This window comes from Nerophis ophidion, linkage group LG25, assembly GCF_033978795.1.
Source record: "Nerophis ophidion isolate RoL-2023_Sa linkage group LG25, RoL_Noph_v1.0, whole genome shotgun sequence".
NCBI lineage: Eukaryota > Metazoa > Chordata > Actinopteri > Syngnathiformes > Syngnathidae > Nerophis > Nerophis ophidion.
In genome coordinates, this window is record NC_084635.1 from 4,795,920 (window position 1) to 4,810,031 (window position 14,112).

The following is a 14,112-nucleotide window of genomic DNA, read 5'->3' on the forward strand; positions in this document are numbered from 1 at the left end:
CTCAAGTAAAAGTAAGGAGTAGTCACCCAAATATTTATTTGAGTAAAATTAAAAAGTATGTTGTGAAAAAACTACTCAAGTACTGAGTAACTGATGAGTAACCTGTTTGTTTAATGATTACGGCAACAAGTAATGCACAAAAACATAAAAATAGCAATGAGCAACTTCAGAGCCAGGAATATCTCTTAAGCAACTAAAACAATAATATATATTAAATAATAATACATTAAAATTAAATAAAAAAATGGCACATTGAGCCACAATAACTTAACAGCACCATAGGCTCAGTAGGCATTCATTGATTGATTGATTGATTAAAACTTGTATTAGTAGATTGCACAGTACAGTACATATTCCGTACAATTGACCACTAAATGGTAACACCCCAATAAGTTTTTCAACATTTATTAATTACTTAATAAATGATCAAGTCGAGGTGATCTACCTCATATATACATACACACACATATCATTTATACACACACATATATATTTATATATATATGTATATATATATATACATACATACATTTATATATACAGTATATAATTTATATTTATTTTGCAGTTTTTGTTGACATGTTAAAGGTGTTTTAATGAATATACATGCATGTTTAACATATAGATTCCTATCTTTCATGAAGACAAGAATATAAGTTGGTGTATTACCTGATTCTGATGACTTGCATTGATTGGAATCAGACGTCCACGTTTTCAAATGGAGGAGAAAAAAAGTTCCTCTTTTCTGTCTAATACCACATGAAAGTCGTTGGTTTTTGGCATCTTATTTGTCCAGCTTCCATATTCGTTTTTATACACTTTACAAGAAATACATTGGCGGCAAACTCCGTAGCTTGTTAGCTTGTTTGCGCTGGCTTTCGGAGACTCTTATTTTGTTAACGCAGGCGCGATGGAGCGGCACTTTTATTGTGAAGACAGGAACTGTGCGATCAGTCTTTAGGCTTTTGACGGGAAGTACGGTTGAAATAAAAAGTGTCTTTTTTCCTTTACACTTTTGATTGATTGATTGAAACTTTTATTAGTAGATTGCACAGTACAGTACATATTCCGTACAATTGACCACTAAATGGTAACACCCCAATAAGTTTTTATACTTTTTTAGGTCGGATTCGACGTGTGACGGTCATGTGACCACCTGGCTCGGTTTGATTGGTCCAACGTCACCAGTGACTGCATTTGATTGGTGAAACGCAGGCATGTGTAGATTCTACTTTGAAGCTCTGTCATTAACAAAAACAAACATTAATAGATCGATAAAAAAAAGTAGCGAGTAGCGAGCTTAATGTAGATAAATGGAACGGAGTAAAAATAGCGTTTCTTCTCTATAAATATACTCAAGTAAAAGTATGTTGCATAAAAACTACTCTTAGAAGTACAATTTATCCCAAAAGTTACTCAAGTAAATGTAACGGAGTAAATGTAGCGCGTTACTACTCACCTCTGGCTTTAGACGTAGACTAAGAGAAACTTTATTGATCCACAGGGGAACTTGTTCCACACAGTAGCTCAGTATCTAAGGATCAAAGATGGAAAGGATAATGCAGGTAATAAATATGACATATGTGTAATATTTACATATTATATATACCGTATTTTTCGGAGTATAAGTCGCACCTGCCGAAAATGCATAATAAAGAAGGAAAAAAACAAACATATAAGTCGCACCGGAGTATATCACATTTTTGGGTGAAATTTATCTGATAAAACCCAGCATCAAGAATAGACATTTGAAAGGCAATTTCAAATAAATAAAGAATAGTGAACAACAGGCTGAATAAGTGTAGGTTATATGAGGCATAAATAACAACTGAGAACATGCCTGCTATGTTAACCTAACATATTATGGTAAGAGTCATTCAAATAACTAGAACATATAGAACATGCTATATGTTTACCAAACAATCTGTCACTCCTAACGCTAAATCCTATGAAATATTATATGTCTAGTCTCTTACGTGAATGAGATAAATATTATTTTTTGATATTTTACGGCGATGTGTTAATAATTTCACACCTAAGTCGCACCCAAACTATGACAAAAACTGCGACTTGTAGTCCGAAAAAATACGGTGTGTATGTAAATATATATATATATGTGTGGGAAAAATCACAAAACTACTTCATCTCTACAGAACTGTTTCATGAGGGGTTCCCTCAATCATCAAGAGTTTTTATTATATATCACCCAGACCTGTCATCCCTCAACAAGCGCAGTGAAATTATATCAGCATACCGTCACAGACGGAAACACCTCCTAGGTAACACATGAGCCAAACATTACGCTCCTAGGTCTGCCTGTACCCTATGAAATATTATACGTCTAGTCTCTTATGTCAGTGGTCCCCAACCACCGGGCCGTAGAAGAATTTTTCATTAATTTTTAATTTTTATTTTTGGGGATTTTTATTTATTTTTATTTTTTTTAATCAACATAAAAAACACAAGACAAACTTACAATTAGGACACCAACCAAAACAACTCCCTTTTTCATGACAAAAACCTCCCTTTTTCATGACAAAGAAAAACAAAAATCCCCCCATTTTGCCATTCTGCGGTCCGTATACACCAGGGGTGTCAAACTCAAATACAGAGTGGGCCAAAATTTAAAACTGAACAAAGCCGCGGGCAAAGGTTGAACAAAAGAACCTTTTAATAGGGACCCAAACAAGTTTTGTATTAAATATTGAACAAGCAAGGCTTATATAACTTTAGTGACATGCAAAATCCAGTTTCAAATAATAATAATAATAAAAAAATATCAATGGCATATCAAATAAAATTTTAATAAAAATGTAATGCCTTTTTTTCTATTTGCAATCTTCTGAGGTAAATATCAATTTTTTTCCACGGGCTAATAATACAATTGAAAATAAAATAACAATAAGGAACGAACCAAACATTCAAGCCTTGAAGTAGCAAGAGAAAATGCATGAATAAAACGTTAATTATTGGTCAGTTTGCTGGAAGTTTCCCGGAAGAGTTAGTGCTGCAAGGGTTTTTCGTTCTGTTGTGTTACGGTGCGGATGTTCACCTTAAATGTGTTTGTCATTCTTGTTTGGTGTGGGTTCACAGTGTAGCGCATATTTGTAACAGTGTTCAAGTTGTTTATACGGCCACCCTCAGTGTGACCTGTATGGCTGTTGACCAAGTATGCCTTGCATTTACTTGTGTGTGTGTGTGTGTGTGTTAAAGCCACAAATATTATGTGACACGCTGTTAGTATGGAGGAAAAGCGGACGTGACGACAGGTTGTAGAGAACGCTAAAGGCAGTGCCTTAAATATAGTTGTCCAGGTGGAAATCGATAGAAATTCGGGAGAATGGTTGCCCCGGGAGATTTTCGGGAGGGGCACTGAACTTCGGGAGTCTACCGGGAAAATTAAGAGGGTTGGCAAGTATGAGTATTAGCGGTGAATGCGGTGTTACAGCGGCACCGACGCTGTATAACACCGGCGGGCCAGCTCTAATGCTAAATTGATATTGCCTCAAGGGCCAAATTAAATTACACGGCGGGCCCGAGTTTACACCCCTGGTATACACACACCATAATAATACTCGTATATTTAGTGCGCCAACAATCCATCAAGCGGTGTGGCTTCATGGTTTACCGAAGTCGTACTAAAAACGTTTTGACAGATTTTTGAGCGCCGTGTGTAATGTTCTAAAACAGGGGTGTCCAACTCAAATACAGAGTGGGCCAAAATGTAAAACTGAACAAAGCCGTGGGCCGAGGTTGAACAAATGAACCTTTTAATAGGGACCCAAACAAGTTTTGCATTAAATATTGAACAAGCAAGGCTTATATCACTTTAGTGACATGCACAATCGATTTTCAAATAATAATAATTAAAAAATATCAATGGCATATCAAATAAAATTTAAATACAAATTTAATGCCTCTTTTTTATTTGCAGCCTTCTGAGGTAAATATCAAAATATATTGTAGCGTCCCAAAATAGTTAGTGCTGCAAGGGGTTCTGGGTATTTGTTCTGTTGTGTTTATGTTACAGTGCAGATGTTCTTGTTTGGTGTGAGTTCACAGTGTGGCGCATATTTGTAACAGTTGTAAAGTTGTTTATACGGCCACCCTCAGTGTGACCTGTATGGCTGTTGACCAAGTATACTTGCATTCACTTATGTGTGTATAATAGGCGCATATATTATGCGATTGGGCCTGCACACTGTTTGTATGGAGGAAATGCGGACGTGACGACAGGTTGTAGAGAATGCTAAAGCCAGTGCCTTTAAGCCACGTCCTCAATATTGTTGTCCGGGTGAAAATCTGGAGAATGCTTGCCCCGGGAGATTTTCGGGAGGGGTACTGAACTTCGGGAGGATTGGCAAGTGTGAGAAATTGCGGTATTACAGCGGCACCGCTGCTGTGTAATAACGGCGGGCCAGCTGTAATGTTGATTTGATATAGCTTCAAGGGCCAAATTAAATTACACGGCGGGCCAAATTTGGCCCGCGGGCCAGAGTTTGACTCCCATGTTCTATATTTTCAATTTTTGGTATTTACTGCCATCATATTCCAGTCTACATGTATCTCTTATGTATGACTGCCATCTACTCTTATGTAAGACTGCCATCAACTGGCCACACTTATCATTGACACCCATGTTCTATATTTTCAATTTTTGGTGTTGTTTACAGCCATCATATTCCAGTCTACATGTATATCTTATGTATGACTGCCATCTACTCTTATGTATGACTGCCATCTACTGGCCACACTTATCATTGACACCCATGTTCTATATTTTCAATTTTTGGTGTTTACTGCCATCATATTCCAGTCTACATGTATCTCCTATGTATGACTGCCATCTACTGGCCACACTTATCATTACACCATGTACCGAATAAAATTGCTTCAAGGTCATTAAGCACAAGCAGAATTATGGCCTACATTAGGCACACCGGGTTATTAGGGGCGCTGACGATTTTTGAGGAAATTAAAGGATTTTTAAATGCGCCTTATAGTCCGAAAAATACGGTATGTGCAATGAGATGAAAAAGTGTACATAACTTTATCCATTGCTGCCAGAAATAGGTGTATTTTGTTTTTGCATTTCTTTAATCCCTTCATCCTTGTTCCAAAATGCTCATGCTGTGTGTGAATGTTTTAAACGTGAGCTTTGATGACATAGAGCGTTTTCCGTTCGGGCTCCAGTACTCTGGAATGCCCTCCCGGTAACAGTTCGAGATGCCACCTCAGTAGAAGCATTTAAGTCTCACCTTAAAACTCATTTGTATACTCTAGCCTTTAAATAGACTCCCTTTTTAGACCAGTTGATCTGCCGTTTCTTTTCTTTTTCCTCCTATGTCCCACTCTCCCTTGTGGAGGGGGTCCGGTCCGATCCGGTGGCCATGTACTGCTTGCCTGTGTATCGGCTGGGGACATCTCTGCGCTGCTGATCCGCCTCCGCTTGGGATGGTTTCCTGCTGGCTCCGCTGTGAACGGGACTCTCGCTGCTGTGTTGGATCCGCTTTGGACTGGACTCTCGCGACTGTGTTGGATCCATTGTGGATTGAACTTTCACAGTATCATGTTAGACCCGCTCGACATCCATTGCTTTCCTCCTCTCCAAGGTTTCTCATAGTCATCATTGTCACCGACGTCCCACTGGGTGTGAGTTTTCCTTGCCCTTATGTGGGCCTACCGAGGATGTCGTGGTGGTTTGTGCAGCCCTTTGAGACACTAGTGATTTAGGGTTATATAAGTAAACATTGATTGATTGATTGATTGATATTTTTTAATCACATGTTCAAAAGGCAAAAAATACAATCAAACTTTACAAAAGCCCAGCGAGGCCCCCATGTGCTCCTGGGCCCCAGTACAACATCTCCATTTACCTTCCCACTTCCACGCCACTAATACACTGTGAGAAAAGTCTTGTTAATACGAAACTCTCGTTCTTTCCGCCAGGGCGTTATCCAGGATGTGAAGTTGATATTTGCTCCCAACGGCTACATCACCCAATGTCCAAACCTCAATCGCAGTAAGTATTACTAAGATCCAGAATGTTCTCAAGCAAAATTAATATAAGAATGTTGTGTTTCTTTGTTCCTGTATAAAGTTGGACTTTGGACAAACATGGTGCTCATTCTCCCCCAAATTTATCGTCAACAATGTTAACTTTCCTTTAATTCAGTATTTCTTAACCATAGGGCCAGTTGTAATACACTTTTCCACCACGTGTGGCAGTAATGACAATATTAAACAAGCAGAAGAAGTCTGGAGCTATAATTAGAGTGAAGTTTCTTAACCACACAAACTATGACTAAAGTGGTGAATCTGTGTTTTAATTTCATTCATCCATTTAGTTAAACAGTGAATTAGTGTGAATTATATTTATATAGCGCTTTTCTCTAGTGACTCAAAGCGCTTTACATAGTGAAACCCAATATCTAAGTTACATTTTTAAACCAGTGTGGGCAGCACTGGGAGCAGGTGGATAAAGTGTCTTGCCCAAGGACACAACGGCAGTGACTAAGATGGCAGAAGCGGGAATCGAACCTGCAACCCTCAAGTTGCTGACACGGCCGCTCTACCAACCGAGCTATACCGGCTATACATTTAGATTACTATTTTCTAGGGGTATAACGGTACAAAAAAAATTTGGTTTGGTACGTACCTCAGTTCATTTTCGGTACAGTAAGAAAACAACAAAATATAAATTTTTTGTTTATTTTTTTTAACCAAATTTGCAAATTCTTCCACCGAAAATATTTTTCTTAATGGAATATTAGATGTGAAGTATTCGGAAACTTGGATAGGTCAATAATTCATAATAACATTGATTTTGATTCAATATTATGTTTTGAGCAATGACAGTTTGAAAAAAAAACAAAACAGCTTTGTTTTATTAGTCAACGGTGAAACTTTTTCTAAATTACATTCAGCCTGTAAGCTTTTTTATTTCACTTTTGTTTATGTTTTTGTTTATTTTAATAGTATTTTTTAGAACGTGCCGTGGGCCTTTAAAACATTAGCTGTTGGCCGCAAATGGCCTCCGGGGCACACTTTTGACACCACTGATATAGATAATAGAAAATAAAATCTGGTATGGTGAAGATAAGAAATAAGATAATTAAAAAAAACAAAAACAAAAATATTGGATAAAAAAAACAAAGTAAAATATTATAAAACAATTACATAAAAAATAGTAATTAATGATAATGTTAGTGGACCGGCGGCACACACAATCATGTGTGTTTCAGGGACTGTGTCCCTTGCAGACTGTGCTATATATGTTGTGGGAACCAGGATTTTGGTAGCAGAAAGAAACAACCTTTTTTTGTGTGGGTGGGTGTGAATGGGGGAGGGAGGTGTTTTTTTCGGGGGGGTTGATGCACTAACTTAAAGTGTATCTTGTATATTTTTATGTTGATTTAATAAAAAATAAACAAATCTGATAAATCTATGGTTAAAAATCAGAGCCTGGCGACGCATGCGTGTTTATTATAATTCTCTCGCTCTCTGTCTCTGCCCCTCCCTCACGAATGTTGCTGCGCACAATTTGTTTTGTTTTTAACCCCTTCTTAACCCTGAACGTACATTGAAAAATACACGCAACCCTAACTTAAAATGACATTTGAGGCATTTAAGAAACTCCACCCAGACAGCCCCGCGAAAGAGGACATATTCGATGAAAAGAGGAGGTACATATGGTCAGTCTATCGTAGCTCGATCGCTGCAAGCATGCCATGTGTTGTTGTTTTTTTTTTGATTGATTGAAACTTTTATTAGTAGCTTGTACAGTACAGTACATATTCCGTACATTTGATCACTAAATGGTAACACCCCAATACGTTTTTCAACTTAAGTCAGGGTCCACGTAAATCAATTCATGGTGCCTCGGTGTGGATTATTTACACAATGTGCGGTGCGCTACTTAATATGTCCGTGTGGAACTTGTTCGTTACGCCTCCGAACCGAACCAAAACCCCTGTACCGAAACTGTTCAATACAAACACACTTAGCCTCAAACCCCTACTATTTTTGTTTATTTAATTGTATATACATTATTATTGGTTATTTATTCATGAGTCCCTTCTTATGTAGTACAATTATTTAATACTTTTTTCTTTTCTTTTTTTTTTAAATCACCCTGACCTTAGCCTTAGGTTTATTGAATATGATTAAAATCAAAAGTAAGATTATAAATTCAGTGTTAATTTTTCAGTGAGTTCCGGGCCCCTCTGTGGTGGAAAAAGTTGGGCCCCGACGTCAAAAAGGTTCCTAAACTCCTGCTTTCATTCAAATTAATTATATTAAGCTAATACCTACCACAAACCTAAACAAAATGATTGAGGCTTTCTTTGTTTACCTTTGACTTGTGTCCAAAGTGACCTTGTCAGATGTATGGTTTCTCTCTCTTATCTGAAATAAAAACATGTTTTTTTCCCTCCTACATTTCTTCTGTTTTAGCATTTATTTTTCTCTTCTTTCAGCCTGCCCAACCTGTAGCGACTTCCTGAGCTTAGTGCAGGGCATTATGGACCTGCAGGACCTACTCGCCAAGATGACCCTGAAGGTAAGACAAGTGTCCTGCCAAGAGAAATATCACCTAGACTTCGACAGACTGTTAAGTACATGCACGGCTTGCTTTATTGTAATTTAAATCCATATCCTGTCCTGTACATATAGACATAACGGACCAAAATTGCGATTCCGCCAACTTTGCAAATAAAACATTGAATCTACTTAAGGTTTGCGTGTATTAAAAAACATGCAAACTTGATAGCACACGCAAAACTGATCCACTAAACTTGTGCGTAGAGGATTGTGTGAGCAAAATCCATTTAGCGACTGTCTTGATGAATATACAGAATATATGCTAATCATCAGAACACCCACCATACTGGGAGGATAGGCAAATCTGATTCTGCAAGACTGCTTCTAAAATGCCCATAAAAAGTGGCACATGCTCGATGCATGTTTCAAATCATATCAAAACCCTACAAATAGAAGCATGTTTAAATGAATGTGCAGTAAACCAGTGTCTCCATGGTGAAAGCCGTGAAATACATGCACAAACCTCATTTAAATAGGGCGGTCTGCACCACTTATCAATTACAACACGCCCAATAATAATACACGAAATATTATAGTTTGTTATAGTTTGCACACGTTGTTTAGCGGGTGGTTTTTGTCTTCTATTTGTAAAGGTAGCTGAGCCAGAAATAGAAACCAAAAGCAGAGACCAGTAGGTGACAGCATTTTAATAACGAAAAGCACACTCAAAAGGAGTGGAGAAACAACAGGACAGGAAACACTGGGAACAGTCAACTATCTAAGGGGTCAAAAAGAAGCCAGGGAGACAAATCAAGTGAGTAGAAAACATTCTCGGTAGGAGGAGTGAAGTATCAACAATCATATGACTGGCACAAAGGCTTAAGAATGCCTGATTGCAAAATGAATTCAGGTGTGTGTGAGAACCCCATGAACAGGTACTGCATTAGAAAGCAGACAGGCGAAAGCAGCAGTGAAAATTACGCAACACACTGTTGTACAAACACTGCAGGCCTGCTTCTAAAATACCCATAAAAAGTGGCACATGTCAGATGCATGTTTCAAAACAACAGCAAAACGCCACGGATAGGAGCATGTTAGAAGACAGGGGAGACAAGCCAAGCGAGTAGAAACAACATCGGTAGGAGGAGTGAAGTAGACAGGTACTGCATTAGAAAGCAGACAGGCGGTAGCAGCGGAGAAAAGTATGAAACACACCATTGTGCTGCACTAAAGGACTGCTTCTAAAATACCCATGAAAAGTGGCACATCGGATGCATGTTTCAAATCATAGCATAAAGCCACAGAATGTGCGGTAAAACCAGTTTTTCCATGGGGAAAGCCGTGAAATACGTGCACAAACCTCATTTAAATATGGCGGTCTGCACCACTTATCAATTACAACACACCCAATAATAGTACACACGGTATTATAGTTTGTTATAGATTGCACACGTTGTTTTGCGCGGGGATTTGGCATCTATTTGCAACAATGACTGACCCAGAAGTAGAAACCCAAAGCAGAGACGAATATGTGACAACAATTTTTATTTAAAAAAAGCACCCTCAAAAGGAGTGGAGAAACATCAGCTGAAACACTGCAGGACTGCTTCTAAAATGCCCATAAAAAGTGGCACATGTCTGATGCATGTTTGAAATCACAGCAAAACGCCACAGAATGTGCGGTAAACCAGTGTGTCCAGCTGTGAAACACGTGCACAAACCTCATTTAAATTGGGTGGTCTGCACCACTTATCAATTCCAACACGCCCAATAATAGTACACACGGTATTATAGTTTGTTATAGATTGCACACATTGTTTTGTGGGTGGTTTTTGTCTTCTATTTGTAAAGGTAGCTGAGCCAGAAATAGAACCCAAAAGCAGAGATCAGTAGGTGACTGCATTTTAATAACAAAAAGCACACTCAAAAGGAGTGGAGAAACAACCGGACAGGAAACACTGGGAACAGTCAGCTGTCTGTGGGGTCAAAAAAAAAAAAAAACGGGATACATGCCAAGCGAGTATAAACATCGGTAGGAGCAGTGAAATATACAAGTAGTGCATTAGAAAGAGAAAAAGTATGCAACAAATCATTGTATATGCACTGCAGGACTGCTTCTAAAATACCCATAAAAAGTGGTACGTCTCAGATGCATGTTTCTAATCATAGCAAAACGCCACAGAATGTGCGGCAAACCAGTGTTTACACGGGGAAAGCCGTGAAACACATGCACAAACTTCATTTAAATAGGGTGGTCTGCACCACTTATCAATTCCAACACCCCCAATAATAATGCATGCAGTATTATAGTTTGCTATAGTTTGCACACGTTTTTTAGCGGGTGGTTTTTGGCATCTATTTGTAACGGTGGCTGACCCAGAAATAGAAACAGAAAGCAGAGGCGAGTAGGTGACAACAATTTTAATAACAAAAACCACATTCAAAATGAGTAGAGAAACAACAGGACAGGAAACACTGGGAACAGTCAGCTGTCTGTGGAGTTTAAAAAAAAAAGACCGGGATACAAGCCAAGCGAGTAGAAACAACATCGGTAGGAGCAGTGAAGTAGACAGGTACTGCATTAGAAAGCAGACAGGCGGTAGCAGCGGAGAAAAGTATGAAACACACTATTGTACATGCACTGCAGGGGTGCTTCTGAAATATGCATAAAAAGTGGCACATGTCAGATGTATGTTTCAAATCATAGCAAAACGCCACAGAATGTGCGGTAAACTAGTGTCTCCATGGTGAAAGCCGTGAAATGTGTGCAAAAACCTCATTTAAATAGGGCGGTCTGCACCACTTATCAATTACAACACACCCAATAATAGTACAAGCGCTATTATAGTTTGTTATAGATTGCACACGTTGTTTTGCGGGGGGGTTTTGCTTCTATTTGCAACAATGACTGACCCAGAAGTAGAAACCCAAAGCAGAGACGAATATGTGACAACAATTTAAATAACAAAAAGCACACTCAAAAGGAGTGGAGCAACAACAGGAGAGAAAAAACTGAAACACTGCAGGACCACTTCTAAAATGCCCATAAAAAGTGGCACATGTCGGATGCATGTTTGAAATCATAGCAAAACGCCACAGAATGTGCAGTAAACCAGTGTGTCCAGCTGTGAAACACGTGCACAAACCTCATTTAAATTGGGCGATCTGCACCACTTATCAATTACAACACACCCAATAATAGTACATGCGGTATTATAGTTTGTTATAGATTGCAGACATCGTTTTACGGGGGGTTTTGGCTTCTATTTGCAACAATGACTGACCTAGAAGTAGAAACCCAAAGCAAAGACGAATATGTGACAACAATTTTTAATAACAAAAAGCACACTCAAAAGGAGTGGAGAAACAACAGGAGAGAAAAATCTGAAACACTGCAGGACCGCTTCTAAAATGCCCATAAAAAGTGGCACATGTCGGATACATGTTTCAAATCATAGCAAAACACCACAAAATGTGCGGTAAAACCAGTGTTTCCACGGGGGAAGCCGTGAAATACGTGCACAAACCTCATTAAATAGGGCGGTCTGCACCACTTATCAATTACAACACACCCAATAATAGTACACCCGGTATTATAGTTTGTTATAGTTTGCACACGTTGTTTTTTGGGGGGTTTTGGCTTCTATTTGCAACAATGACTGACCTAGAAGTAGAAACCCAAAGCAGAGACGAATATGTGACAACAATTTTAATAACAAAAAGCGCACTCATAAGGAGTGGAGAAACAACAGGAGAGAAAAAACTGAAACACTGTAGGACCGCTTCTAAAAAACCCATAAAAAGTGGCACATGTCAGATGTATGTTTCAAATCATAGCAAAACGCCACAGAATGTGCGGTAAACTAGTGTCTCCATGGTGAAAGCCGTGAAATGTGTGCAAAAACCTCATTTAAATAGGGCGGTCTGCACCACTTATCAATTACAACACACCCAATAATAGTACAGGCAATATTATAGTTTGTTATAGTTTGCACACGTTGTTTTGCGGGGGGTTTTGGTTTCTATTTGGACCCGGAAGTTGAAACCCAAAGCAAAAACGAATAGGTGACAACAATTTTAATAACAAAAAGCTCACTCAAAAGGAGTGGAGAAACAACAGGAGAGAAAAAACTGAAACACTGCAGGACCGCTTCTAAAATGCCCATAAAAAGTGGCACATGTCTGATGCATGTTTCAAATCATAGCAAAACGCCACAGAATGTGCAGTAAACCAGTGTGTCCAGCCGTGAAACATGTGCACAAACCTCATTTAAATTGGGCGGTCTGCACCACTTATCAATTACAACACACCCAATAATAGTACACGCAATATTATAGTTTGTTAGGGATTGCACACGTTGTTTTACGTGGGGTTTTCGCATCTATTTGCAACAATGACTGACCCAGAAGTTGAAACCCAAAGCAGAGACGAATATGTGACAACAATTTTTATTAAAAAAAAGAACTCTCAAAAGGAGTGGAGAAACAACAGCTGAAACACTGCAGGACCACTTCTAAAATGCCCATAAAAAGTGGCATATGTCGGATGCATGTTTCAAATCATAGCAAAATGCCACAGAATGTGTGGTAAACCAGTGTGTGCAGCCGTGAAACACATGCACAAACCTTATTTAAATTGGGCGGTCTGCACCACTTATCAATTCCAACACGCCCAATAATAATACACGCAAAATTATAGTTTGTTATAGTTAGCACACGTTGTTTAGCGGGTGGTTTTTGGTTTCTATTTGCAATGGTGGCTGACCCAGGAATGGAACCGCAAAGCAAAGACAAATAGGTGACAACAATTTTAATAACAAAAACCACACTCACAAGGAGTGGAGAAACAACCGGACAGGAAACACTGGGAACAGTCAGCTGTCTGTGGAGTAAAAAAAAAAAACGGCATACAAGCCAAGCGAGTATAAACATCGGTAGGAGCAGTGAAATATACAAGTAGTGCATTAGAAAGAGAAAAAGTATGCAACAAATCATTGTATATGCACTGCAGGACTGCTTCTAAAATGCCCCAAAAAAATGGTACGTGTCAGATGCGTGTTTCTAATCATAGCAAAACGCCACAGAATGTGCGGTAAAACCAGTGTTTCCATGGTGAAAGCCGTGAAACACATGCACAAACTTCATTTAAATAGGGTAGTCTGCACCACTTATCAATTACAACACCCCCAATAATAGTACACACAATATTATAGTTTGCTATAGTTTGCACACGTTTTTTAGCGGGTGGTTTTTGGCATCTATTTGTAACGGTGGCTGACCCAGAAATAGAAACAGAAAGCAGAGGCGAGTAGGTGACAACAATTTTAATAACAAAAACCACATTCAAAATGAGTAAAGAAACAACAGGACAGGAAACACTGGGAACAGTCAGCTGTCTGTGGAGTTTAAAAAAAAGAGACCGGGATACAAGCCAAGCGAGTAGAAACAACATCGGTAGGAGGAGTGAAGTAGACAGGTACTGCATTAGAAAGCAGACAGGCGGTAGCAGCGGAGAAAAGTATGAAACACACTATTGTACATGCACTGCAGGGGTGCTTTTGAAATATGCAT

At 38.8% G+C, this 14,112-nt stretch overlaps 1 protein-coding gene across 1 annotated transcript in view; it reads left to right on the forward strand.

The window, feature by feature from the left end:
- LOC133543114 (protein kinase C-binding protein NELL1-like) overlaps positions 1 to 14,112 on the forward strand; it is an 881,729-nt gene that overhangs the window by 300,638 nt on the left and 566,979 nt on the right. The window contains exons 6-7 of the mRNA XM_061887562.1: positions 5,950 to 6,022; positions 8,478 to 8,560. Coding sequence (XP_061743546.1) covers positions 5,950 to 6,022; positions 8,478 to 8,560 — 156 coding nt within the window. The remainder of the gene's footprint in view (positions 1 to 5,949; positions 6,023 to 8,477; positions 8,561 to 14,112) is intronic.